The following is a 24,193-nucleotide window of genomic DNA, read 5'->3' as shown; positions in this document are numbered from 1 at the left end:
ACACATCGGGTTGCGCTTCCGGGTTAGCAGAGTTCGTAACCCGAAAAGTACGCAACCCGTACGTAACCCGAGGTACCACTGTATGCTGAAACTGTCTTGCCCTGAGAAGCAGCCTTGCCAGTGAATTCTGCACCAGCTGGACTTTCCAAACAGCCTTCAGAGGCATCCCCACGTATAACCAATTGCAGTAATCTAACCTAGAGGTTACCTAATCTAGACTTTTCCCTGACCATTATGTTCTACATCAGGGGTCCCCAAACTAAGGCCCGGGGGCCGGATGCGGCCCAATCGTCTTCTAAATGCGGCCCGCGGACGGTCCGGGAAGCAGCGTGTTTTTACATGAGTAGAATGTGTGCTTTGATTTAAAACGCATCTCTGGGTTATTTGTGGGGCATAGGAATTCATTCATATTTGTTTTCAAAATATAGTCCGGCCCCCCACAAGGTCTGAGAGACAGTGGACCGGCCCCCTGCTGAAAAAGTTTCCTGACCCATGTTCTGCATTTTGTTTGAGCTTTCACATGGGGTAAAAGCCCCTTCGGGAACAATAAGGGAATGTAGGTGCAAGCTTATTGCTCATTTCCATGTTATTTGCTTCTGGGGGGGGGGGGTCTATTTGCAAATAGTGTGGAAGTGAGTGCCAAACATGCACCGTATTACACTACAGAGGCGCCTTTTACGTCCAAATATAACGTGAAAATCAACAGTTAGGGAAACGGTGTGAAAATGGAATAAACTGCCGTGTGAAGGTAGCCAAAGTCACATGGACTAGTAGCCGCGGATAGTTCTTAACGCCCTCAGTAGAAGAGTTTGGATTTGATATCCCGCTTTTCACTACCCTAGGGAGTCTCAAAGCGACTAACCATCTCCTTTTCCCTTCCTCCCCCACAACAAACACTCTGTGAGGTGAGTGGGGCTGAGAGACTTCAGAGAAGTGTGACTAGCCAAAGGTCACCCAGCAGCTGCATGTGGAGGAGTGGAGACACGAACCCGGTTCCCCAGATTACGAGTCTGCCGCTCTTAACCACTACACCACACTGGCTCTCAGTGAAGTTGTCTAATCCGAAGCCATTGTCACATTTTGTGTTGGTGGATTCCATAGTTTAATTATGTGCTGCATGAGCCCAAGATCTCCCTGCGACAAACTTCTCGCAAAGATATTTTGCCCGCCACGGCTGATTTTCTCCTGAAATGCGTATTTCGGGGTGTGCTCTCGCTTCATGCCAGGTGACAGCGAGGCCCAGCAGCTCAAAGTGGTGGTGTTTGCCCTGCTTAAACCAAAGGCAACTGCCTAGAATTTTTCCCAGAATCCTCTGCAACACACAAAGGGCTCTCCATGAAACTAGAGGCGGAAGGTGCTGCCCGGCAACAGAAAGTTCGGAATACTCTACAAAATACTTCCCAAGAACAGGAAAGCATCAGAATCGTCATTTACCTTTCAGTCCAAATGTTCCGGAGATGGACGGCTGCTCTCCAGTAAATTTCTTAGGAGTTTTCTGTTTCCTTCCTAACTCAAAAAGGAGAAAGCAGAAATAAAAACTGGGTCAAACACCTGCACGGTAAGCTCAGAGTGCAACACCCCTCTCTACGTAGAGCAATTCAGCATTTCAGTGAAGCCCCTTTTTTGCCTAATTTATTCTGCTGCTGCGGGTGGCGCTGTGGGTGAAACCACAGAGCCTAGGGCTTGCCAATCAGAAGGTCGGCGGTTCGAATCCCCACAATGGGGTGAGCGCCCGTTGCTCGGTCCCAGCTCCTGCCAACCTAGCAGTTCGAAAGCACGTCAAAAGTGCAAGTAGATAAATAGGTACCGCTCCAGTGGGAAGATAAAATGCGTTTCCATGCGCTGCTCTGGTTCGCCAGAAGCGGCTTAGTCATGCTGGCCACATGACCCAGAAGCTGTACGCCGGCTCCCTTGGCCAGTAAAGCGAGATGAGCGCCGCAACCCCAGAGTCATCCGCGACTGGATCTGATGGTCAGGGGTCCCGTTACCTATTCTGCTGCTTCACTCCCCAGGGAATAAGCACAGGGCTGAAATCTTATTCCAGGACACAGAAAAGAAAGCCCTGCTTGGCTTCCCCCCCCCCCCCCGGCTTCTCACTGCCCATGGGCTTTCAAGCTTATCCCCACAGTCATAAGGACTAGAAACACACTTTTTTCAAGTAAGAGCAGGGGCAGCTATGGAAAACAAGCCCTATGAGGAAAGAATGGAGGAATTGGGCATGTTTAACTTGGAGAACAGAAGACCGATATGAAGATTCAATAACACTCTCGAAATGCATTTTGGGGGGTGGGTGGGTGCCACACAGAAAAGAGGCGTTTTCTGCTTTTGCAGAGTGCAGAACTTCATTTACCTGACACGTTACAGGTGGATAGATTTTGGCTGAACATTAGAAGAAAATTGGGGGGGGGGGGGTCTTCTGGTTTTTCTCTACTGAACTTAGACTAAGAAGCCTACAAGGCTCCAAGTCTATGACTCTATAGACAAAATAGATGCTGGAGGCTTTAGTATATGATTAAGGCAAGGCATTCCCAAAAACAGGTGTGATTATACAAGGATGCAAAGACATGGCGGACAGTGTCTCAACTACTATGGCTCAAACTTGTTTCGGGGAGAAAACAAAACGGCAGGAGCATCAATGGAAACCTGAACAAAAGCGAACTAGGATTCCTCAGCTCTGAATCAACCTATTCTGCCTTCTCCTTCTTGGCATGTCTTGCAGAAAGAGGGTAGCCACAAGCCACCACTTCGCAATCTGTATGCTGCTGTTGGGGGGGGGTTTGTCAGCTGAGCCCCCCGGATGCTTCACTGGACCTCTCCTCCTTACAAAGGGCCTCTTTTCCAGGGTAGGTCATTTTGCCACATCTTTGCTGCAACCCTTCGATAGCAAATGTGGGTAGGGAGGCTGCGCGTTGCATTGCTGCATGAGTCCCTGTTATAGGCTTGCTTCTCTCCAATCAGGAGGCATTCAGGTTAAGGAGACTCATACAGAAATAGGGGGTGGGGGTGGAATCTCCTCAGGTGATGGAAGATCTTACCCCTGCACGAGCTTTAAGGAAAACTATTTCCAGGCACAAGAATAATGTGCTTCAACCACTGGATGCGGCCCAATAGCCTTCTCAATCCGGCCCACGGACGGTCCGAGAATCAGCGTGTTTTCACATGAGTAGAATGTGTCCTTTTATTTAAAATGCATCTCTTGGTTATTTGTGGGGCATAGGAATTCGTTCATCCCCCCCCCCCCAAAAAAAAATAGTCCAGCCCACCAAATGGTCTGAGGGATGGTGGACCGGCCCACGGCTTAAAAAGGTTGCAATGCCCCCCTTTCCACCCAAAAAGCTGGATTCTCCCCGAGAGGCTGAATCCTGGTTGCCAGTGGCTTCGCGACCAACCGGAAGTCTCAAGATTCAAACTTCTACCACGAATACCATAGTGCATGCTTCAAATCTTAAACTGGGCGGGGGAAACCCGGGACTCGGGGTGGATGGGAGTCGCTGTTCTATTCTTACTGTGCTTCATCCTCTCGGGGTCTTCCTCCTGCTCAGAGGCCTGCCTGCTCGACTGATGCTTGGAGCCTTTGCCGCCCGACAGCTGAGCGCCAGGCATGGCGGCCGCCCTGGTCGGGAAGTCTTTGCTGCCCGGGCTCACGGCCGCACATTCTCCGTTCTCGGGGCGGTGCAGGGCGGCGGCCTTCTCCACCTTTGCCTGTTTGGGATGGATGGTGAGGGAAGCTGAACCCTCGGCAGCTCTAGGGCAAAGCACAGAGGGCTGGTTTAAAGCGGGGTTTAAGACATCGGGGCCTCTCACGCCTGACCCCCTCCTTCCATCCCAAAATCCACAGGGTCAGGGAGCTCTCCCTTTCTCTGCCTCAAAGGCCACAGGCCAGTACCGTTTCTTGCCCTTGCCGGAGACTTTCGGCGACCTGTTTTCCACCGGGGCGGCGGCTGCCGGCAGCGGCCGGTCGAGGTGGTTCCAGAGGCGGTGCTTTTCCAGCTGGGTTTTGGACGTGAAGGCGGCTTCGCAGAACGGGCACGGGAAGGTCCGCTTCTCCACGACGGCACCCTGGAAGAAGCAGGGAGAGGGAGAAGGAAGTCGGACCAGAGCAGAGACGGAAGAAGGCGACCCTTCCTTAGGGCTGTGCTTAAAACGAGGGCAACCCAGGTGTCAACTTTTGGGTCCCTTCCAACTCTACAGTTCCATGATCCTAATTAAGCATATGACATTCAAGACATTGCATCTACATACATCTGCATCGGAACAAAATACGTCATAGCATTCTCTCTCTGTTTTACCCGGAAACGACAATTAATCCAGAATGCGGAAGCTAGACTGGTGACTGGGAGCGGCCACCAGGACTATATAACACTGGTCCTGAAAGACCTGCATTGGCTCCCAGTATGTTTCCAAGCACAATTCAATGTGTTGGTGCTGACCTTTAAAGCCCTAAACAGCCTCGGCCCTGTATATCTGAAGAATTGTCTCCCCACCCATTGTTCAGCCCAGACACTGAGGTCCAGCTCCGAGGGCGTTCTGGCGGTTCCCTCGTTGTGAGAAGTAAGGTTATAGGGAACCAGGCAGAGGGCCTTCCCGTTGGTGGCACCTGCCCTGTGGAATGCCCTCCCATCAGATGACAACTTTTAAAAGACATCTGAAGGCAGCCCTGTTTAGGGAAGTTTTTAATGTTTGATGTTTTATCGTGTTTTTAATATTCTGTTGGAAGCACATCAGAGTGGTTGGGGAAACCCAGCCAGATGGGTGGGGCATAGATAAGTATATTATTATTATTATTATTATTATTATTATTATTATTATTATTATTATTATTATTATTATTATTTCAGGTGTGCAGGCACCATCAATCATCTGTTTTGGATGTTTTCGTGGAGATTCCTGCATTGCAGGGGGTTTGACAGAGGGCCCTCAGGGGTCCCTTTCAACTTTGTGATTCTATGACTGTCAGGGCTTTGTCAGGTGATTGGCAGGTGGGCCCCCGTGTACAGAATACTGAGATCTGACCTGGGACAACCTGACCTGGGATAAAGCAGCTTCTTATGTTCCTGTGAAGGAGGGGGGAGAGGAGATTGCCTCCTCTGAGTTTGCAAGGACATTAAAAATAAGTAACAATTCAAAAGTGTGTGTGTGTGTGCGCGCACACACACACACACACACTGCTGCCTTGCTAAACAGGAGCACTTTTCTAAATCAATTTTAAAAATGTCAGGAGGCCTGCAACATATATCTAATGAATGATCAGTTCATTGGCTGCACGCTGCGTCCCTACAGACCTCTCCCCACCCACCCCAGCTCCATGGCAACCCAAATTCTCTGCCAAAACATCTGAACTTCACGATCTGCCTGGAGCTATGCAAATGAAACACATTTGGTATGTATCCACATGGACTGTGTAGGTAGTTACCGAATTCAAAAGCAAATAAATTCGCTGTGCTTATTTTGAGTAATTCATTTTCAGCAGTCCCACAAGCTGGATTCTCCTCTTTGTATCAGGCATTGCCCCCAAACTTTAAGGCATGGGCATTTAAGCTTAAGGGCTTGCAGAGGTATGAATGCAAACTCCTGTTACTTAAGTGTAATCCTAAAAATTTCCCCGCTTAGGCAAGTTTGGGCATTTCCTTCCTGCTCCTCCGGCTACGATTTCCCTTCCAAGCTCAAAGCAACTTGGAGCGTATCAATAAGCATTTGTCAAAGTAACACAAATGCAAAGTAAATAGAGCAGTGCAGAAGAGCGCAAACAACAGTGTCCCAGAAGAAGTTAATTCACCACTTCAAACAACTGCCCAAACTTGTCTAAGCAGGGAAGATTTTCTCTTGGAGGCCGGGATAGAGTGAGATGCATCAGGTCTCCTTTGGAAGAGGGGTTTGCAGCTACGATGATGTTGCACCTGACCCAAGTTCTTCTCCGGGATCTGAGAAAGTTATGTTGCAGGGCAGGATGCCTCTGAATAATGCAGGAGTCGCAAGTGGGGAGAGAGCTACTGCCCTCAGGTCTCTTGTTGTCGGCTTCCTATATGCAGCTGGTTGGCCACTGTGGGAACAGGATCTCTACCTCTTTCCTTCTATGTGTGTACAAAGCAACTCCTCACTTGCAAAGACATGCAAGCCATTTTCAGCACTGAAAGGTGGCAAGAGTGCCACGGGGGGAAACCCCACTCGCACACATCCCGGGGTGTGTGCGGTTGCCAGGAATGAAGACCTGCACAAGCTGGGAGACGCCTATATTTCTGATGAATAGATGGGAACTGGAGCAAGGCCTTTCCAAACCTTTTTTGTTTAGGAAGTGGGGCATAATTTATAGGGAAGAAGATGCATATCAAAGCATCCTAGGTAAAGGTAAAGGGACCCCTGACCATTAGGTCCAGTCGTGTCCAACTCTGGGGTTGCGGCGCTCATCTTGTGTTAATGCCCGAGGGAGCCGGCGTACAGCTTCTGGGTCATGTGGCCAGCATAACAAAGCCGCTTTTGGCTAACCAGAGCAGCGCACGGAAACACTGTTTACCTTGCCGCCGGAGCAGTACCTATTTATCTACTTGCACTTTGACGTGCTTTCGAACTGCTAGGTGGGCAGGAGCTGGGACCGAGCAATGGGTGCTCACCCCGTCGTGGGGATTCGAACCACCGACCTTCTGATCAGCAAGCTCTAGGCTCTGTGGTTTAACCCACAGCGCCACCCGCATCCTACAAACAGGCAAATTAGAGGACAGGGGTAGCTCAGTGGCAGAGTACCTCTATTGCAAGCAGAACACCCCCAATTTAGTCTTCAAGGCATCTCCAGGGAGGAATGTCCCCTGCCTGAAACCCTGGCAAGCTGCTGCCAGTCAGGGTAGACAATACTGAGCAGGATGGACTGGTTTTCTAGCACAGTGTAAGGCAGCAGAATCTAAATACCTCTGTGGCTTCAAATGGTACTAGAATCCATCAGAGTCCACGGGGGCAAGATTCGTAATTTAGTCTTATAATGCAATTTTTATGTTAAAATGACAGTGACCAGATGGGTTGGTGTGCACAGATGGGAATATCTTTCAGTTTTGGTTTCTCTTGAGTTTCTCATTTTCCTAATCTTAAGTTCAGCCCTCCACATTTCCACATCAGTTTGTGATTTTTTTATTATTTTTAAAGTCCTCATGAATTCCTCGGCGTTTTAGTGCAAATTTCTCCTTTTTGCACAACGATCTTCCCTGACATTGCACTTTTCTTTTCTTTTTTCTTTGAAAACTAAAATGCCTTCCTGTGCACTCTGGGTTGGAGAACTGCGTTGCAAAATTCAGAGAAGTACAGATTTCAAAGGTTGGGCTGTCTTTTGGATCGCGCATTGTTTCGGAAGGTGCAAATTTGGCATGTTCGCCTTTTAAACACTAATCGAATCGAATCTCTTCTCCCACTTCCCTAGATGAGTGTATACATATAAAGTAAGGCGGCCAAGCTCCGGCAGGGTCAAAGCAGAGTTCAGAGGGGCCACATCTGACACGGACAACAACACAAGCTGTAAATATGGGTTACCAAAACGGAACACAAACCTCCATCCTCCTTACCCCTTGACAGCGCTGGTAGTGGTACTTCAGGCCGTAGATGCTGGGGAATTCGAGCCAACAGCCCGAGTTGGGACATTTCACCCTGGAGTGGGCCTTGAACTCTTCTTTCCACTGGTTCATCAGAGGCAGCTGTGATATAGGAAACATCCATGGAGCAGAGGGGAGGGGAGGGAGACCCACTTAATGCAAGAGGAATGAAATAAAAATTTCTGAACATGCAACCCCCAGTTTCTCACATCAAATCAAAGGCTTCCCAGAGAAAAGACCTGGGACCAGTATCAGGCACCCTCCTGCGCTCAAATGCACCAAGCTTGTCCTATCCTGTCCCTACTTCCTTTTCCCCAGCTCCCAAGGGGGGAAAAATGAAATACGATTAAAATCTTACCGGAATATCCTTCAGAGCCTGGCTGTCTGCCTTCGGCCTCCCTTTCCTTTTACCTTCCGTTTTATCGTTAGTTGCATTTCCTGCAAACAGAACGGGGAAGAATGACGTGGTGGATTGAATTAATACATCAGTCCAACTTACATTTTGTTGGACGTCCATTGATTTAAAACGCTTTCTACTGCATGACCAAGAAGACTAGGTGATAACTCGCAGCTGAGTAAGATTGTCTTTCATAAACACAGTCTGAACAGGGAGTCCGTAGTAGCTGTGGAGGCCAATTCTGGATCCACACGTCCTTCCACAGTGGGGACATACTGGTAGGTTTCCGGGCGGGAGCTGATCACAGTGTGGATTTGCCAAGCGTGCCTTCCTCTTAGCACGTTTCTCCCTTTCGTCCTGAGTTCGAGCGTCTTCAAAGTCCATGACACCTTTGGTAAAGGCTTTTCTCCAACTGGAGCGCTCGCAGGTCAGTATTTCCCAATTGGCAGTGTTTATACTGCATTTTATACTCCCTAGAAAGATTGAGGGCACAAGGAGAAGGGGACGACAGAGGATGAGATGGTTGGACAGTGTTCTCGAAGCTACCAACATTGACCAAACTGCAGGAAGCAGTGGAAGACAGGAGTGCCTGGCGTGCTCTGGTCCACGAGGTCACAAAGAGTCGGACACGACTAAACAACAACGTATTGCATTTTTAAAAGATTTGCCTTGAGTCTTTAAACTTATTTTGTTGTATTATACTTTCCATTTTTAAGTTCAGAATAGAGTAGTTGCTTTGGAAGACGATCATCAGGCATCCGCACAACATAACCAGTCCAACAAAGCTGATGTTGAAGAATCATTGCTTCCACACTGGTGATCTTTGCTTTTTCCAGTACACTGACATTAGTTTGCCTGTCTTCCCAGGTGATGTGTAAGGTTTTTTTGGAGACACGGTTGATGGAATCTTTTGAGGAGTTGGAGATGGCGTTTATAAGTGGTCCATGTTTCACAAGCATACAGTAAAGTTGGTAGTACAATAGCTTTGTAAACAAGCATTTTGGTTTCCCTGCGAATGTCACTCAAACACTCTGCATGCTATATGCAGAGTGTTCTAGCTAACTAGCCCAGGCTACTCGACCTGCACTGCATTCTTGCTCACTTGCGTTGTCTTGTGCCCTTTCTGCCGCGCGTTCTTGTAAACTTGAAAACGAAAAAGACCTACCAGACCTATAACGCTGGTCAGATGTGCTTTCACACAAGCGGCAAGCATCTCTTTCAACCCCGCCTAGGCTGTTTTGTCCCCACGTGCAATGTTGCTAATGCTGCACGGAAAGGCTGGGCGGCTGAGATCTCTGCATGGCTGGGGTTGAACTAGATTACCTTTGGGTGCCCCTTCCAACTCTGCGATTCTATGAGTACGCTTTGAACGGAAGGCAACATCCTAACCAATTTAGACTGTGGAAGTTCAGGCAGTTCGTTGAATAAGGGCAATGGCAACCTGCGCCCGACATCGGAAGCCAACTGTGTTCTCAACTCAGCAAAGCTCACAAAACTTGAGAAGGGCCATTTTCAATTTGAGTTGCTGTTCCGAAGCACTGGGTTTCGCTTCGGTGGGGGACAACATTTGCTGGCAGGCAATGGAATAATACCTTTTATTTAACCAAAGTGTTAATTTATCAAGTACCCTGACCTGTATGTGCTTCTTAGCTATTTACCGTATTTTTCGCTCCATAGGGCGCACCTCGTTTTTAGAGGATGAAACCCAGGAAAAAAATATTTTTCTGGTTTTCCTCCTCTAAAAGCCCTGTTTTTTTGAGGATCAGCTAAAAGTTTTGCAGCTTTTTTTGCAAAGGGAAAAGCCCTGGTTTTTTGAGGAGCAGCTAAAAGCTTTGCAGCTTTTTTTGCAAAGGGGGAAAAGCAAAGCTCCTTTTGCAAAGGGAAAAAAGCAAAGAGGAAAAGCCCCATTTTTATGGGGTTCAACTCACATTTCTGCAGCTTCTAAAGGAAAGGGAGCCTTTCCTACAATTTCCAGACAGATAATCTAATCAGCCAGTCACATGTCGCTGGGGAAACAAACAACCTCCCTCTGCAGCACATTCAACAAAGGAGGGCGGGGCTGAAAGGGAGCCAGGGACTCTTATCTCTCTCCCGATCTCTTGCTGCTCAGCTGCTGAGTGGGGGTCCTTTCAACACCCCCTTTTCTCTTTATAAAATAAAAAGCATGATCCTCTTTTGGCCCCTGCGCAATTCAGCTCCAGGAACCACCATTCGCTCCATAAGATGCACAGATATTTCTCCTTACTTTTTAGGAGGAAAAAAGTGAGTCTTATGGAGCGAAAAGTATTTCTTTGCACTGCCGTGAGACAGGTAGCCAGGAAGAAACCATCCACATTTCAGACTCCCATCACCCCGGACCACTGGTAACGCTAGGAGTTGTAGCCCAACAACATATAGAGGGCCCTGTTTTGGTTCCCCCAGCCAATGGCGGTTCTCTTCATTCAAACGAAGCCCTTCCTATTGCAGCTGGAAAAGGTGGTACGCTTACTCACCAAGCCTAGACTGCTCATACGCCGGGTTTATCTTCATCTCTGTCTTGCTGCTGTCTTTGTCTGCGCTGGTCTTGCTAGATCCAGCCACTTTCTTTCCACCTCTGTAGGAATATGAATCTGCCATGGCTAAAAGCAAAGGAGAAAGGACACGATCAAACAGGCCGATTGCTCGACATGAGAATGGAGCTTGATAGAAGGAAGACTTGGGTTGTACCTGTCACCTGCCATATAAAAAAGCAGCCTGATCCTGCCTCTTCAAGAGCAGGAGGCCAATTCCTGTATAATAATAATAATAATAATAATAATAATAATAATTTATTTATACCCCACCCATCTGGCTGAGTTTTCCCAGCCACTCTGGGCGGCTCCCAACAGAATATTGGAATATTAAGCTCATACCAAGAACTAACTTAGTTGGTCTCTAAGGTGCTACTGGAAGGAATTTTTTATTTTATTTTGTTTTGACTATGGCAGACCAACACGGCTACCTACCTGTAACAGAATATTAAAAACACGGTAAAACATCAGTCATTAAAAAACTTCCCTAATCAGGGCTGCCTTCAGATTACTTCTAAAAGTAAAATAATTGTTTATTTCCTTGACATCTGGTGGGAGGGCGTTCCACAGGTCGGTGCCACTACCGAGAAGGCCCTCTGCCTGGTTCCCTGTAACTTCACTTCTCGCAGTGAAGGGACCGCCAGAAGGCCCTCGGAGCTGGACCTCAGTGTCCGGGCGGAAAAATGGGGGTGGAGACACTCCTTCAGGTATACTGGGCCGAGGCCATTTAGGGTTTTAAAGGTCAGCACCAACACTTTGAATTGTGCTCAGAAATGTACTGGGAGCCAATGTAGGTCTTTCAGGATCAGTGTTATATGGTCTCGGCGGCCGCTCCCAGTCACCAGTCTAGCTGCCATGTTCTAGTTGTTCCCAAATATACATGATGAGCGCAGGCTTGGAGAACCTGCAGGCCTCCAGATGTCACTGGACTCCAACTCCCATCAACCCCAGCCTGCATGGCCAGCAGTCAAGGATGCTGGGAGCTGTAGTCCAACAAGGTGTGGAGGGCCACAGATTCCCCAGGCCAGGATTAGCAGCAATTCAACAGCCGCTGAGGTTGAAGCTACCCCATTAATGAACTCTGGGAAACACGCTCAGCCCACAGAAAAAGTGAATGATCATGATTTCTCTGTTAGGCCTTGCAGAGACCCTCCATACAGAGGCTCCTTTTCTTTTGCTTCCTTCTCATTTTCATGAGAAGACATCAGGAGGGGAGAGGGAGCGGGTTTTAATGACGAGATCTGAGCGATAAATTTCCAATTTTCCTTATTAATGGGAAACTGTTCTAAACAGGGAAACGTGAGCCTTATCTAAATTCTCGGTATGAATCATTTAAGTGGTCTTTCCTATAAAACGATGAGCGTTAAGCCAGGTTCCTATTGGAAGCCATCTCTCCCCCCCCCCCCAAAAAATCCAAGACTCAAGAGCAGCTTTGACTGCAGGATACTTATATCAACGCATCAGCCTCAAACCAGTTGCACACTATAAATTTAAAGCACTAGAGCAGGGGTAGCCAACCTAAGGCCCGTGGGCTGGATGCGGCCCAATCTCCTTCTCAATCCAGCCTACGGACGGTCCGGGAATCAGTGTGTTTTTATATGAGTAGAATGTGTGCTTTTATTTAAAATGCATCTCTGGGTTAGTTGTGGGGCCTGCCTGGTGTTTTTACATGAGCAGAATGTGTGCTTTTATTTAAAAATGCATCTCTGGGTTATTTGTGGAGCCTGCCTGGTGTTTTTACATGAGCAGAATGTGTGCTTTTATTTAAAATGCATCTCTGGGTTATTTGTGGGGCCTGCCTGATGTTTTTACATGAGCAGAATGTGTGCTTTTATTTAAAATGCATCTCTGGGTTATTTGTGGGGCCTGCCTGATGTTTTTACATGAGCAGAATGTGTGCTTTTATTTAAAATGCAACTCTGGGTTATTTGTGGGGCCTGCCTGGTGTTTTTACATGAGCAGAATGTGTGCTTTTATTTAAAAATGCATCTCTGGGTTATTTGTGGAGCCTGCCTGGTGTTTTTACATGAGCAGAATGTGTGCTTTTATTTAAAATGCATCTCTGGGTTATTTGTGGGGCCTGCCTGATGTTTTTACATGAGCAGAATGTGTGCTTTTATTTAAAATGCAACTGTGGGTTATTTGTGGGGCCTGCATGGTGTTTTTACATGAGCAGAATGTGTGTTTTTATTTAAAATGCAACTCTGGGTTATTTGTGGGGCCTGCCTGGTGTTTTTACATGAGTAGAATGTGTGCTTTTATTTAAAATGCATCTCTGGGTTATTTGTGTGGCATAGGAATTTGTTCATTCCCCCCCCCCAAAAAAATATAGTCCGGCCCACCAAATGGTCTGAGGGACGGTGGACCGGCCCACAGCTGAAAAGGGTTGCTGACGCCTGCACTAGAGTACTACTTTGGACAGTCATGGCTTCACCCAAAGAATTCTGGGAGCTGCAGCTTTGGTTAAAGATGCCGAGAGTTGCTAGCAGGCCCCATCCTACTCAGAGGTATAACTCCCAGTTCCCCACGAAGATCAACTGGTTGTTAAACCACTCTAAGAATTGTACCTTTGTGAAAGGAAAGGAAGGGGGCGTGTTTCCCTAGCAACTCCCAGGACGCTTAAACTACAGCTCCCAGAATTCTTTGGGGGAAGCCACGACTGTCTAAAGTGGAATCATAGCACATTCACATAGCTGTGAATGTGGCCGTTCGGTGGCTGGTGTTGGATGCATGGAATTAAGCACTCCTGCACCACCTGTTTTATTTATTTATTTATTTATTTATTTATTTATTTATTTATTTGTACCCCGCGCGGCTTCCAACAAAGATCAAAAATACATTAGAATGTCACAAATAAAAAACTTCCCTAAACAGGCAATGCCAGGTAGTTGTTTTTCTCTGACATATGATGGGAGGGCGTTCCACAAGGCGGGCACCACTACCGAGAAGGCCCTCTGCCTCGTTCCCTGTAGCTTTGCTTCTCGCAGTGAGGGAAACGCCAGAAGGCCCTCGGTGCTTTCTGGTCCTGGGTAATAACTAGATTTTCTGCAAAACACCAATTGCTCCCAGGCCCACAGAAGGCCTAAAGGCAGGGGTCCCCAAACTAAGGCCCAGGGGCTGGATGCGGCCCAATCGCCTTCTAAATGCGGCACGCGGACGGTCTGGGAATCAGCATGTTTTTACATGAGTAGAACGTGTGTTTTTATTTAAAATGCACCTCTGGGTTATTTGTGGGGCACAGGAATTCGTTCATTTCCCCCCCCCCCCAAAAAAAAAATATAGTCCGGCCCCCCACAAGGTCTGAGGGACAGTGGACCGGCCCCCTACTGAAAAAGTTTGCTGACCCCTGGCCTAATGGGTAGTTTCTGCCATGCCTGAGAATGAAAGAAAGTCATTTTGCAGAATCCCCCTGCCCAAGCGAGCACGAAGAGAATTCTTTGCTTTCTCTTGGGCCAGCGTTTGTAGAACAACCAGATTATCAGGCAAATCAGGCTAGAAAGCAAAGCTTTAGCTTAATCACTCCTTCAGGACAGAAGCCTTTGTTATATTTCGGCTTTGAGGGACCCAACTCTTACCTTCCTCCCCCACCCCTAAAAAAAGGTTAATCTGCAATGTGGCCATTTGCAGCAACTTAGCCATTAATTAATAATGTCAAAGGCTCTGCCTGGCTCTTTGCCTGGGACCACATTAGGCTTAATACCTGGGAAACCGACCTGAAGCAAAAAACAAACAAACCAAAAACCGTGGAACAGGAGGACAGAAGGAATTCTGAAAGGCCTCTTGAATCTGGAACTTTTTCTTGCCGTCTATTTCTCTGGGACAATTAAAGCCCATGGGTTAGTAAAAAAAGGTAAAGATAAAGGACCCCTGGACGGTTAAGTCCAGTCAAAGGCGACTATGGGGTTGCAGCGCTCATCTCGCTTTCAGGCCGAGGGAGCTGGCGTTTGTCCCAGACAACTTTCCGGGTCATGTGACCAGCATGACTACACCGCTTCTGGTGCAACAGAACACCGTGACAGAAACCAGAGCACACGGAAATGCCATTTATCTTCCCACCGCAGCGGTACCTATCTATCTACTTGCACTGGAGTGCTTTCAAACTGCCAGGTTGGCAGGAGCTGGGACAGAGCAATGGGAGCTCACCCCGTCGCGGGGATTCAAACCGCCGACCTTCTGATCGGCAAGCCCAAGAGGCTCAGTGTTTAATAGACCACAGCGCCAACCACATGGGTTAGTATTTAACACTGGGGTGGAAGCCAGGGGAGAAGTTGGATATTGGATTTGCGGAACTGAGAATCATCATCTTCTTATGTGCCAGAACAGAAGAGATTTGGACAGGATCCGTGCACAATGCAAAGGTTATCGCTCTCCTGGAGAGCAGCTGGTCCAGAATCTGCAATCCACCCTCTTTTGGAAGGTGTGGCGCTCTCTTTGAAGAGTCAAGTAAAGGATATAGACCAGGATTTCCCAAACGTGGGTCTCCATCTGTTTTTTTTAAGACTACAATTCCCATCATCCCTGACCACTGGCCTTGCCAACTAGGGATGATGGGAGTTGGTAGTCCAGAAACAGCTGGTGACCCGAGTTTGGAAAACACTGATATGGACAGACAAAACTTTTTTCTCCCTCTTACAATGCCAGAACTCATGGACAAGCAGCAAAGTTGAATCCTGGAGGAGACAAGAGTACAAAATATAAACCAGCTAACGGGAGGCAGTGTTGGCGACCAAACTGGAAGGCTATCGCCTTGCCGTTTTACCATTGATTCGGAGCAAAGGTCAATCTGTGGGGAACTCAATTGCCGTTCGCTCCGATTCAGTGGTAAAAAGTGGGTTTTCCTGGGGAAAGTGTCAGGACAAAAAACACACACAACCGCTTGGACCTGTGCGTAGAAACTCGTCACGAAAGACCATCTGGATGAGCCCTCCGTTAGGCTTATTGATTTCAATGGGTTTACTCTGAGTATTATTTTTATTGATTGGTTGATTGACTGAATTTATATACTGCCCTATACCCGGGGGTCTCAGGGCTGTTCACAGAAAAATATCAATAACTAATAAAAACAACCCAATAGCACCCCACACCGCCCCGAAAAATCACATTTTAAAAGAGCATAGGATATACGGTAAATCAGATCACCCAAAGGCCTTGTTAAAAAGGATTGTTTCTGCCTGGCACCTAAAGGTATATAGTGAAGGCGCCAGGCAAACTTCCCTGGGGAGAGCATTCCACGGATGGGGAGCCACCGCAGAGAGTAAAACTCGGGTGACTACCACTCATTGCAAATAAAGAAGCAATGGCCTGGTTCTGCCTGAAATGGCAGTTTCTTTCTGGGTCAAACGGTTCAGAGACTCATAAACTGGATTTAAAACATCAAAACTCTTACCATATAAACTTATCATGCCGGGGAGGAAAGAACTATCTCCCTGACATGCTAGTCATCTATAAACAGAGATATTAAAAATCCCGAGAGCACCCACTTTCCATCTAGTCAGGTCCAGCTCAGACATAAGTTTGGGAACTAAGGGCTCACACACACCCCAATTCGCCTCTCTCCTTGGAAAAACCAGCGCTGTACCGCTGAATCGGACCAAATGCCGACTGGGTTTCCCGCGGACGGGTTTCCCCGGGGAAAGCAGCGGGGGGGCAAATGGAAAACCGCCTGGACCTGTGCTTTTAGGCATGGGGAAAGCAGAAGTGCGGACAGTCCTGACATACGTGCCGGGTTCCACCCAACGCTTGGGGGGGGGGCTGACGCACATGCGGTGGGGGGGGGGAGGCAGGGGCCTGCCTCTGCTACGCAAGGCCCATCACGGTGGCAGGTAGACCCGGCGTGGCACGTCACGGCCACAAAATACTGAGAGACCCCGGCACCCTCCTTGAAAACGGTGGAGGTGGGGTCTCGTCCCCCATTCGGCGCCCCTGAATCCCTAAACCTATACTGATAGCCAATTAGGTTGTGAGTTTCCTCAATTCTTAAATGCACAAAGTGTTTGGCTGCTCCAGGTTTCGGTCTGGGTGTTATTATCATTTAATCACATTATCGTTGCTGTTGCTCCACCCCTAGTTACCAACCTGTCTTGCTGCGGCGTAGTAAAGATACTGATTCGATCTACTTCGCCATACACCTGCTTTGTGTTCTGGTGCCATTTCCTCAATCTTCATTAACAGAAATAAATGGTTTGGAAATAATCTCCCTTTAGTTTAGCGGCACTTGCTTCCGAGTAAACATGCAAAGCAATACCCGGCCTGTTTTTCTATGACTGTCTTGAGGAGTCTGTACTTCCTAATTCAGTTCATTAATACGTTCAGCTAATTTTGTTCAATTTGGAACAATAAAGATTTTGCGGGCTCTGTTTTTAATAAATATTTTGTTTTTAAGCTTTGGTTGTTGTGGGTGTTTTCCACACACACCCTGTCTCTCTCTCACACACAAACACTCATGTATTTCAAATGTTTCTAGTAAAATATTGTGCAATTTCCCCAGTATGTCTGTGTTTTTAAAGTCATGTACGTCAATACCTCAATAAACGCCAGTGCTCCATTTTAAAATTTGTCAGAAGCGCACATATTGTAAAAAAATGAAAAAATGCAGTTTTGTTCCCCCTTTCTTTCTTTCTCTCTTTCTTCACTTCATTTCTTTTAACTGAAACTCTCTTAATAAAATATGAACAAACATTTTTTTTAAAGTGTACATGTTCGCTAATGTTAATTTTTAAAAAGAGGATACTTGAAACTTCACGGAGGCGTCCATTTCATTAAGTTAAGTGTCCTAAAAGACCTTCACTGGATCCCAGTATGCTTCCGAGAACAATTCAAAGTGTTGGTGCTGACCTTTAAAGCCCCAAACGGCCTCAGTCCTGTATACCTTAAGGAGAGTCTCCACCTCCATCGTTTTGCCCGGACACTGAGGTCCAGCTCCGAGGGAATGCCCTCCTGCCAGATGTTAAACAGATAAATAACTATACAACTTTTAGAAGACATCTGAATGCAGCCCTGTATAGGGAAGTTTTTAATGTTTGATGTTACAGTGCTACCTTGGTTCTCAAACACCTTGGTACTAAACAACTTGGAACCCAAAAACTGCGAACCCAGAAGTAAGTGTTCCGGTTTGTGAACTTTTTTCGGAAGCCGAATGTGCTCTGTTTTAAGTGTTACGCTTCCAATTTGAGGGCCACACTTCCATTCTGAGTTTTTATGCTTCCATTTTGAGTGTTATGCTGACGATTTGACAGTTGCGCTTCCAATTAGAGTGCCACACTTCCGTTTTGAGTGTTACGCTGAGGTCTGTCATCTTTTTGCTATTTATTTTGCTTTTTGCAGCTCTTTTTTTGGGGTTTTGTGACTATGCGGAACCCAGTTCAGCGACTGATGGATTGATTAAATAAAAAATTCCTTCCAGTAGCACCTTAGAGACCAACTAAGTTTGTTCTTGGTATGAACTTTCGTGTGCATGCACACGAAAGCTCATACCAAGAACAAACTTAGTTGGTCTCTAGGGTGCTACTGGAAGGAATTTTTTTATTTTATTTTGTTTTGACTATGGCAGACCAACACGGCTACCTACCTGATGGGTTGATTGTGTGACTGCAGTACATTGTTTATTGCTTTCATTTTATGGATCGGTGGTCTCGTTAGATAGTAAGATTCATGTTAAATTGCTGTTTTAGGGGTTGCTTTTAAAAGTCTGGCACGGATTAATCCACTTTGCGTTACTTTCCATGGGAAAGCGCACCTTGGTTTTGGAAAGCTTTGGTTTTGGAACAGACTTCCATAACGGATTAAGTTTGAGAACCAAGGTACCACTGTACAGTCGTACCTCTGGTTACAATTGCTTCATTCTGCGTTCGTCACGGGATACGAACGAACCGAACCCGGAAGTACCAGAATGGGTTACTTCCGGGTATGACAATTCGCGCATGCGCAAAGCGCTAAATCGCTTTTTATTGTTTTTATGTGTCGGACCTGCCCATAGTGTCTGGGGCAACCCATCCACATGGGTGGGGTATTACTATCATTCAGCCTGGGAGAAGCTCCAGGTTTGGAGAGTTCTGGAGCAGGCTGCCCCAAGCACCCTGTTACCGGCATCTCAACAAGGATGCAGCTCTCTCTATCATTAAGGTGGCAACACCAGCACTGTCTACAGTTGCCCCATCCTAGGCAGGGAAGTGGCCCGCCTGGCAGCAGTGGCGTCCAGGGCACCAAGCTTGCTGTCACACAAGATCTCAACTCCTGGCAGCCCCACTCCTAAAGCAAAATGTCCCAAACCCACGTTTGCAGTACAAGACATAAGACCACAGAAAACTGTATCGATCCATCTGGATCAGTAATACTGGCACAGACTGGCAGCAGGTCTCCGGGATATTTTAAACAGGAGTTTGCCAGCCTCGCCTGGAAATGCTGGGAATCGAACCCAAGACCTTATGCACACGCAAAGCAGGTGCCCTACAGGACGGGGGCATTTTTACAGAAGAATCCCTGGGCAAGTGAGCGGGGCGGGGTATAAACCTTCCCCTTAACTGTTGCATTCCTCCAACCATCTCTACGTCTGAGTTGTTCCACATGCCCCGCAAGGTTCATTTGTAGACGTCGATGCCGTTTGGGGTGAGATGGCTTGGAAGGAATGGGTTGCAGGGGAGAAAGCGACAGCGAGGGAAGGGTTAAGCACCCCTGTGCTTGGGTTACTAGGCAAAGCACAGTTTACGTAGAAAGTTGTTTGCTGCAGTAAACATAGGTCTATGTGACAGGAAAATGATTTCCTAGCCTCCTACGGATTTCTACAATTCCCTTTCCTTTCCTTTTTATGCAAGGTATGTAGAGTTTTTGTCAGTGTGGGTTTTGTGTGTGTGTGTGTGAGAGAGAGAGAGAGAGAGAGAGCGTTTCTTACAACAAAACTTCTTGGACACGGAGAGCTCTATTCCTCCGCCCACCCGCCAAAGTCTGGATTAAATTAAAAACGGACTCTTTTCCTTTTCCTTGCTTCCGCAGACCTTGCATTTAAAAGGCGGGGGGGGGGGAAACAAAAAGAAAAGAACCTGTTTTGAATGGAACAGATTCCGTGCACAGCACTTTTAAACGGATAAGCTTTAAAACGGGTATAATTCCCCTCCATCAGTTGAACGGGAAATCTGTGTGCACATCCCATGATTTCAAGGTTCCTTTCTCAGAGGATTAACGATCGCCTCCCAGCAGGCGTAAGAAGGCAAATGTGAAAACACCGTAATGATAATTTTAAAGGATGCTAAATGCCGTCGATCAATCATTTCTGAAAGGAACTAAAGGAGGAACAAATGCCCAGGAATTCCAAGACTCTCTATCCGACTTATCCTTCTCATTAAAAACTTTCCGGGCAAATTATCAGTAGAACCCAGCGAATAATTTACCAGGGGACTGGAGCTCACTCTGTAGTCTTGGGTACATCTGCAAATTCGTCAGCCTCAGTTTTTCTCCCTGTGAAATGGGAAATAATAGTGACCTACCCTCCAAGACTCTTAGGGTGGTACAATCGTACCTTGGGAGTCAAACGGAATCCGTTCCAGAAGTCCCTTCAACTCCCGAAACATGTTTTTTGATTGGCTGCAGGAAGCTCCTGCAGCCAATCGGAAGCCATGCCGGATGTTCGGCTTCCGAAAATCGTTCGGAAACCAGAACACTCACCTCCGTGTTTCGATCGTTCGGGAACCGATTTGTTCGGGAGCCAATGCGTTCGGGATCCAAAGTACGGCTGTATTCAACTAAGTTTTACTCAGTGCATGATCCTCTGAAAGGAATAAACATGGCTGAATTTGGTCCATTAATTTCAATGGGTCTATTCAGGTGGCACTGTGGGTTAAACCACAGAGCCTAGGGCTTGCCGATCAGAAGGTTGGCGGTTTGAATCCCCGCAACGGGGTGAGCTCGTGGCTCGGTCCCTGCTACTGCCCACCTAACAGTTTGAAAGCACGTCAAAAGTGCAAGTAGATAAATAGGTACCGCTCCGGCGGGAAGGTAAACGGCGTTTCCGTGCGCTGCTCAGGTTTGCCAGAAGCGGCTTAGTCATACTGGCCACATGACCCGGAAGCTGTACGCCGGCTCCCTCGGCCATTAACGCAAGATGAGCGCCACAACCCCAGAGTCGGGCACGATTGGACCTAATGGTCAGGGGTCCCTTTACCAGTTACCTTATTCGGAGTAAAACTTCATTGACTACCACCCTGTGCACCTAACAAATTAAACCATCATCAAACTACAGCATCCTCATATGACTCCGGGCCCTGCCTCTGCAAGACATGCAAAATATTCCACCACAGACATCAAGTTTAGATGGCATACTTTGTTCCAGATGGATATACCTCTGAAAACTTGCCTTCTCCTAAAATGCAGCCCGATTACATAGATGACATTCTGCCATTAATCCATGTGACATGTTATAGAGCAGAAGGGAAGAGGGAGTCCCTGCCCCAAGGAGTTTACAAAGAGATATAAGGATACCAAAAGGTGAAGAAAGAAAATGCAATTAACACATTAAGACGAGCCCAACGAGACCAAACCAAAAAGTCTACCTAATTCAGCATCCAGTTTCCTACACAGGCCAATCAGGTAACCCCAGGGAAACCATAAGAAGAATGCAAAAGCAAAATGCCCCCTCCCCCCGCAACTAATATTGAGAGATAGACTGCCTCTGAATGTGGGGGTTCGAATTAGCTATTGTGAGGCTGCTGATGGTCCCCATCTTGTATAGAAAATTTCAAATAAATGCCAAATAAATGGGGAGACTGGGTGCAGGTGGGGATTATAATCCCGCAGCCTCTTCCAAGATCTCTATTTCCTTTTTCAGAGCCTCCAGCCCCCATAATCCTTAAAACAGGTGGGGGACACAGGAACATTGGAATCTGCCTTGCAGCAAATTGGCTCACATAGCCCAGCACTGACGGGCAGCAACCCTCAAGGGAATTCTACCTGGAGTTGACCAGCATACCTTCTGTGTACCACACACACAGCTTCAGCTCTGTCCCTAAAACTGCCCCAGTTCTCATGTCTCCGAATTAAGCAACCTCCCTTGCACTGAGTCGCACCATTGGTCCACCCGGCTCAATACTGCCTACACTGACTGGCAGCATCTCCCCAGGGGGTTTCAGGCAGGGAGCCTTTCCTGGCCCTATCTAGAGATGCCGGGGGTTGGACCGGGGTGCTCTTCCCCTGAGCTGCGGCCCTTCCCTGCTACAGGTAGGTAGCCGTGTTGGTCTGCCATAGTCGAAACAAATTAAAAAATTAAAAAATTCCTTCCAGTAGCACCTTAGAGACCAACTAAGTTTGTTCTGGGTGTGAGCTTCTGTGTGCATGCACACTTCTGGGTCTTCCTACCAGCCCACCAAGAAGACGGTGATGTTTGCTGTGCGCTCTCATTCTCTCCAGTTGCCTCGCTGCTTCACGGATCACCAAAGCACCTCGAGGCAAAGGCATGACCCAGGGGCAAGGCATCTGAGACTTGCCAGGCGCCCCAAAGGAAGAGGTCCGCCTGTGGGCAGCAGGGGGGTCGCAGCCATTTCGCCCAGCCCCGAAAGCAGGTGTGCTGCGACGGCCAGCCGCAGCGCTGCAGCAGACCCTCTGCCCCCATCGCCGGGGATCCAGGGCTCAGATTGCACACCTCTTCCCCCAAAACTCCAGTTTCTCAACCTAGGTGCTTGTGCATCCGTGCAACTCGAGCCAGGATCACACCAATTAAGGAGGGAAGTCGTTCAGGTCTCCGACTCAGCCCTCACCTCGATCTCGGACACCATTGGCCTTGACCTCTGGGCAGGGCAGGGCGGGCGGCCCCCAAGAGCTGGCTGCCCTGGCGACCTCCAAGTGACCTGACCAGGTAAGGTCAAGCATCGTCACCTGGGCCCCACCCACCTCTCCGCTCGCTCTGCACCACTTTCGGCAAGTGTGCCTAACACCAAGTGCATGATATGGGTGTTGGAGAAGGGGGGGGGTCGCACCACCTGTCGCTGCCCAGGGGCGAGGCCGCTTAGTTTGCAATGGGGGGGGGGGGGGAGAGAGAGGGGGAGGGAGGGAGAAGACAGGCTCACCCAACTCTAATCCACTTCCAGGGGAGCTTTCCAAAGCAGCAAAGCACTCGAAAGCTCCGAACCTCCTCTGCTTTTCCACATTTCCAGAACTCGGTTGCTCCACCTCCCTTCTTTCCCTTCCCCAATTCCCCCCCCCCCAAAATAAGCTCGAATAATCAAGCAAATGCACACAGAGAGAGAGAGAGGAGGGGGGTATCTTGCAGGGGGCGAGAAGAAGCAGGAGGGTTTGGGAAGGGAGAGGGTTGCAAATGGGGGGGGGGGAATCCGAGAAATTAAAAAACAAACAAACCACATATACACACAAATAAACCCCCTGCCAACAGCGACAGCCGCCCTCCACCCGCGATCGTTTGATCTCCGTGCATGCAAAAATAAGGTGCGGGGGGGGGGGTGGAGGAGAAGAAGAAGAAAAAGACATATAAATACGTAGACCGAAAGGAAGAAAAAGGAAATCTGCCTGCCTCTCCCCCCCCCACTCTTTGGGGCGAGCGCGCGGGGAGGTGTTTGGGGGGGGGGGCGGAAGGCATACAAAATAATTAATTAAAAAGCCCAGGAAAAGCAATGAAGCAAAATGGCGACTTTTTATGTAGAAGGAGGAGAAAGAGAGAGAGGAAGGAAGGAAGGAAAGGAAGGGGAGAGAGAAAGAGAGAGAGAGAGAGAGAGGGATGGGAGGAAAAGAAAAGGAGAGAGGGGTGGGGGGAAGGAGAGAGGGGTTTGGGGAAGGCGCTGCTGGCCCCCCTCGCCCTCCTCCTTCCTCTTCCTCCTCTTCGCCCGGGGTCTCTCCAGCTCCGCGGGGCGAAAGGAAGCGGGCGAGCCCAGGGGAGGCGGCCGGCGAGGCCGGGCCGGGGCCACCGGGCGGAGTAAAAGCCCCTCTCCGGGTGGGGAAGGGCCGGAGGGAGGCGAGGCGAGGGCCGGGCATCGGCGGGGGGCTCTCGGCTTACCTCGGCGCGGGCGGGCAGCGCGCTCCTCTCGCTCGCTCGGCCAGCGGGGCCCGGGCGCGCACAGACACCCGAGCGATGCGCACGGCCAAAGCGCCGCCGCCGCCGCCGCTGGCTCATGCGCGGAGACCCCCCCTCGCCGCCGCCGCCGCCACCACGTCGCCCGCACACTCACACACTTGCACACACACACACACACACAACCACAACCAAGCCCCCACCCCACCGCCCCGCGCGCGCTTTCCCCACTCTCCCTACCTTCGCAGCCGGGCCGAGGGAATCCGCTTGCAACTCTCGCGGTATTCCTCCCCCGGCTGCAGCCAGGGATCGGCGCCCGACGGGAGGAGGAGGAAGGAGCTGGCTTGGGTGGTGGGTTTTTTTTGGGGGGGGGGGAGGGAGGAGCGCGCACTGGGAGTTGGGTGGGTGGGGGGTGTCCCCCAGCAGGTGCGACCCAAGGGGGCCGGCGCAAGCAGGGCGCTGCAGAACCGGCCAAGCGCGGAACTGGGAGTTGGGGTGTCTGGGGGGCAAAGGAGTTCCAAGCTGTCCCTCTTTGGGTTGATCTAATTTTCATATTTTATATATAAAGAAATGATTCTTGTTTTCTGCATCTCTGCTGCGGTTGCCACCCACCGACTTTGCTCTTTGTTTCACCCACAGCCCAGATCATCGTCTCCTCATTGCGCAGGGA

General features: G+C 48.8%; 1 protein-coding gene across 5 annotated transcripts in view; it reads right to left on the bottom strand.

Annotated features, from left to right (window-relative positions):
• Nucleotides 1-23,866, bottom strand: part of ZNF512B (zinc finger protein 512B) — a 42,159-nt gene extending 18,293 nt beyond the window's left edge. Inside the window, exons 1-7 of one of the 5 annotated variants that reach the window (XM_033153759.1) lie at nt 23,764-23,866; nt 10,461-10,586; nt 7,930-8,009; nt 7,530-7,673; nt 3,887-4,059; nt 3,507-3,745; nt 1,435-1,512 (exon numbers count right to left, since the gene is read on the bottom strand). In XM_033153759.1, coding sequence (XP_033009650.1) covers nt 1,435-1,512; nt 3,507-3,745; nt 3,887-4,059; nt 7,530-7,673; nt 7,930-8,009; nt 10,461-10,584 — 838 coding nt within the window. In that variant the 5' untranslated portion in view covers nt 10,585-10,586; nt 23,764-23,866. Of the gene's footprint in view, nt 1-1,434; nt 1,513-3,506; nt 3,746-3,886; nt 4,060-7,529; nt 7,674-7,929; nt 8,010-10,460; nt 10,587-23,508; nt 23,560-23,763 lie in introns of those variants that run through there. The other 4 variants (XM_033153758.1, XM_033153760.1, XM_033153761.1 and 1 more) reach the window with 4 other exon arrangements.
• Between the last annotated feature and the right edge of the window lie 327 nt (nt 23,867-24,193).

Source organism: Lacerta agilis, chromosome 6 (assembly GCF_009819535.1).
Source record: "Lacerta agilis isolate rLacAgi1 chromosome 6, rLacAgi1.pri, whole genome shotgun sequence".
In the NCBI taxonomy this organism is placed as follows: Eukaryota; Metazoa; Chordata; class Lepidosauria; order Squamata; family Lacertidae; genus Lacerta; species Lacerta agilis.
This window is presented reverse-complemented; position numbering and strand designations above follow the sequence as displayed.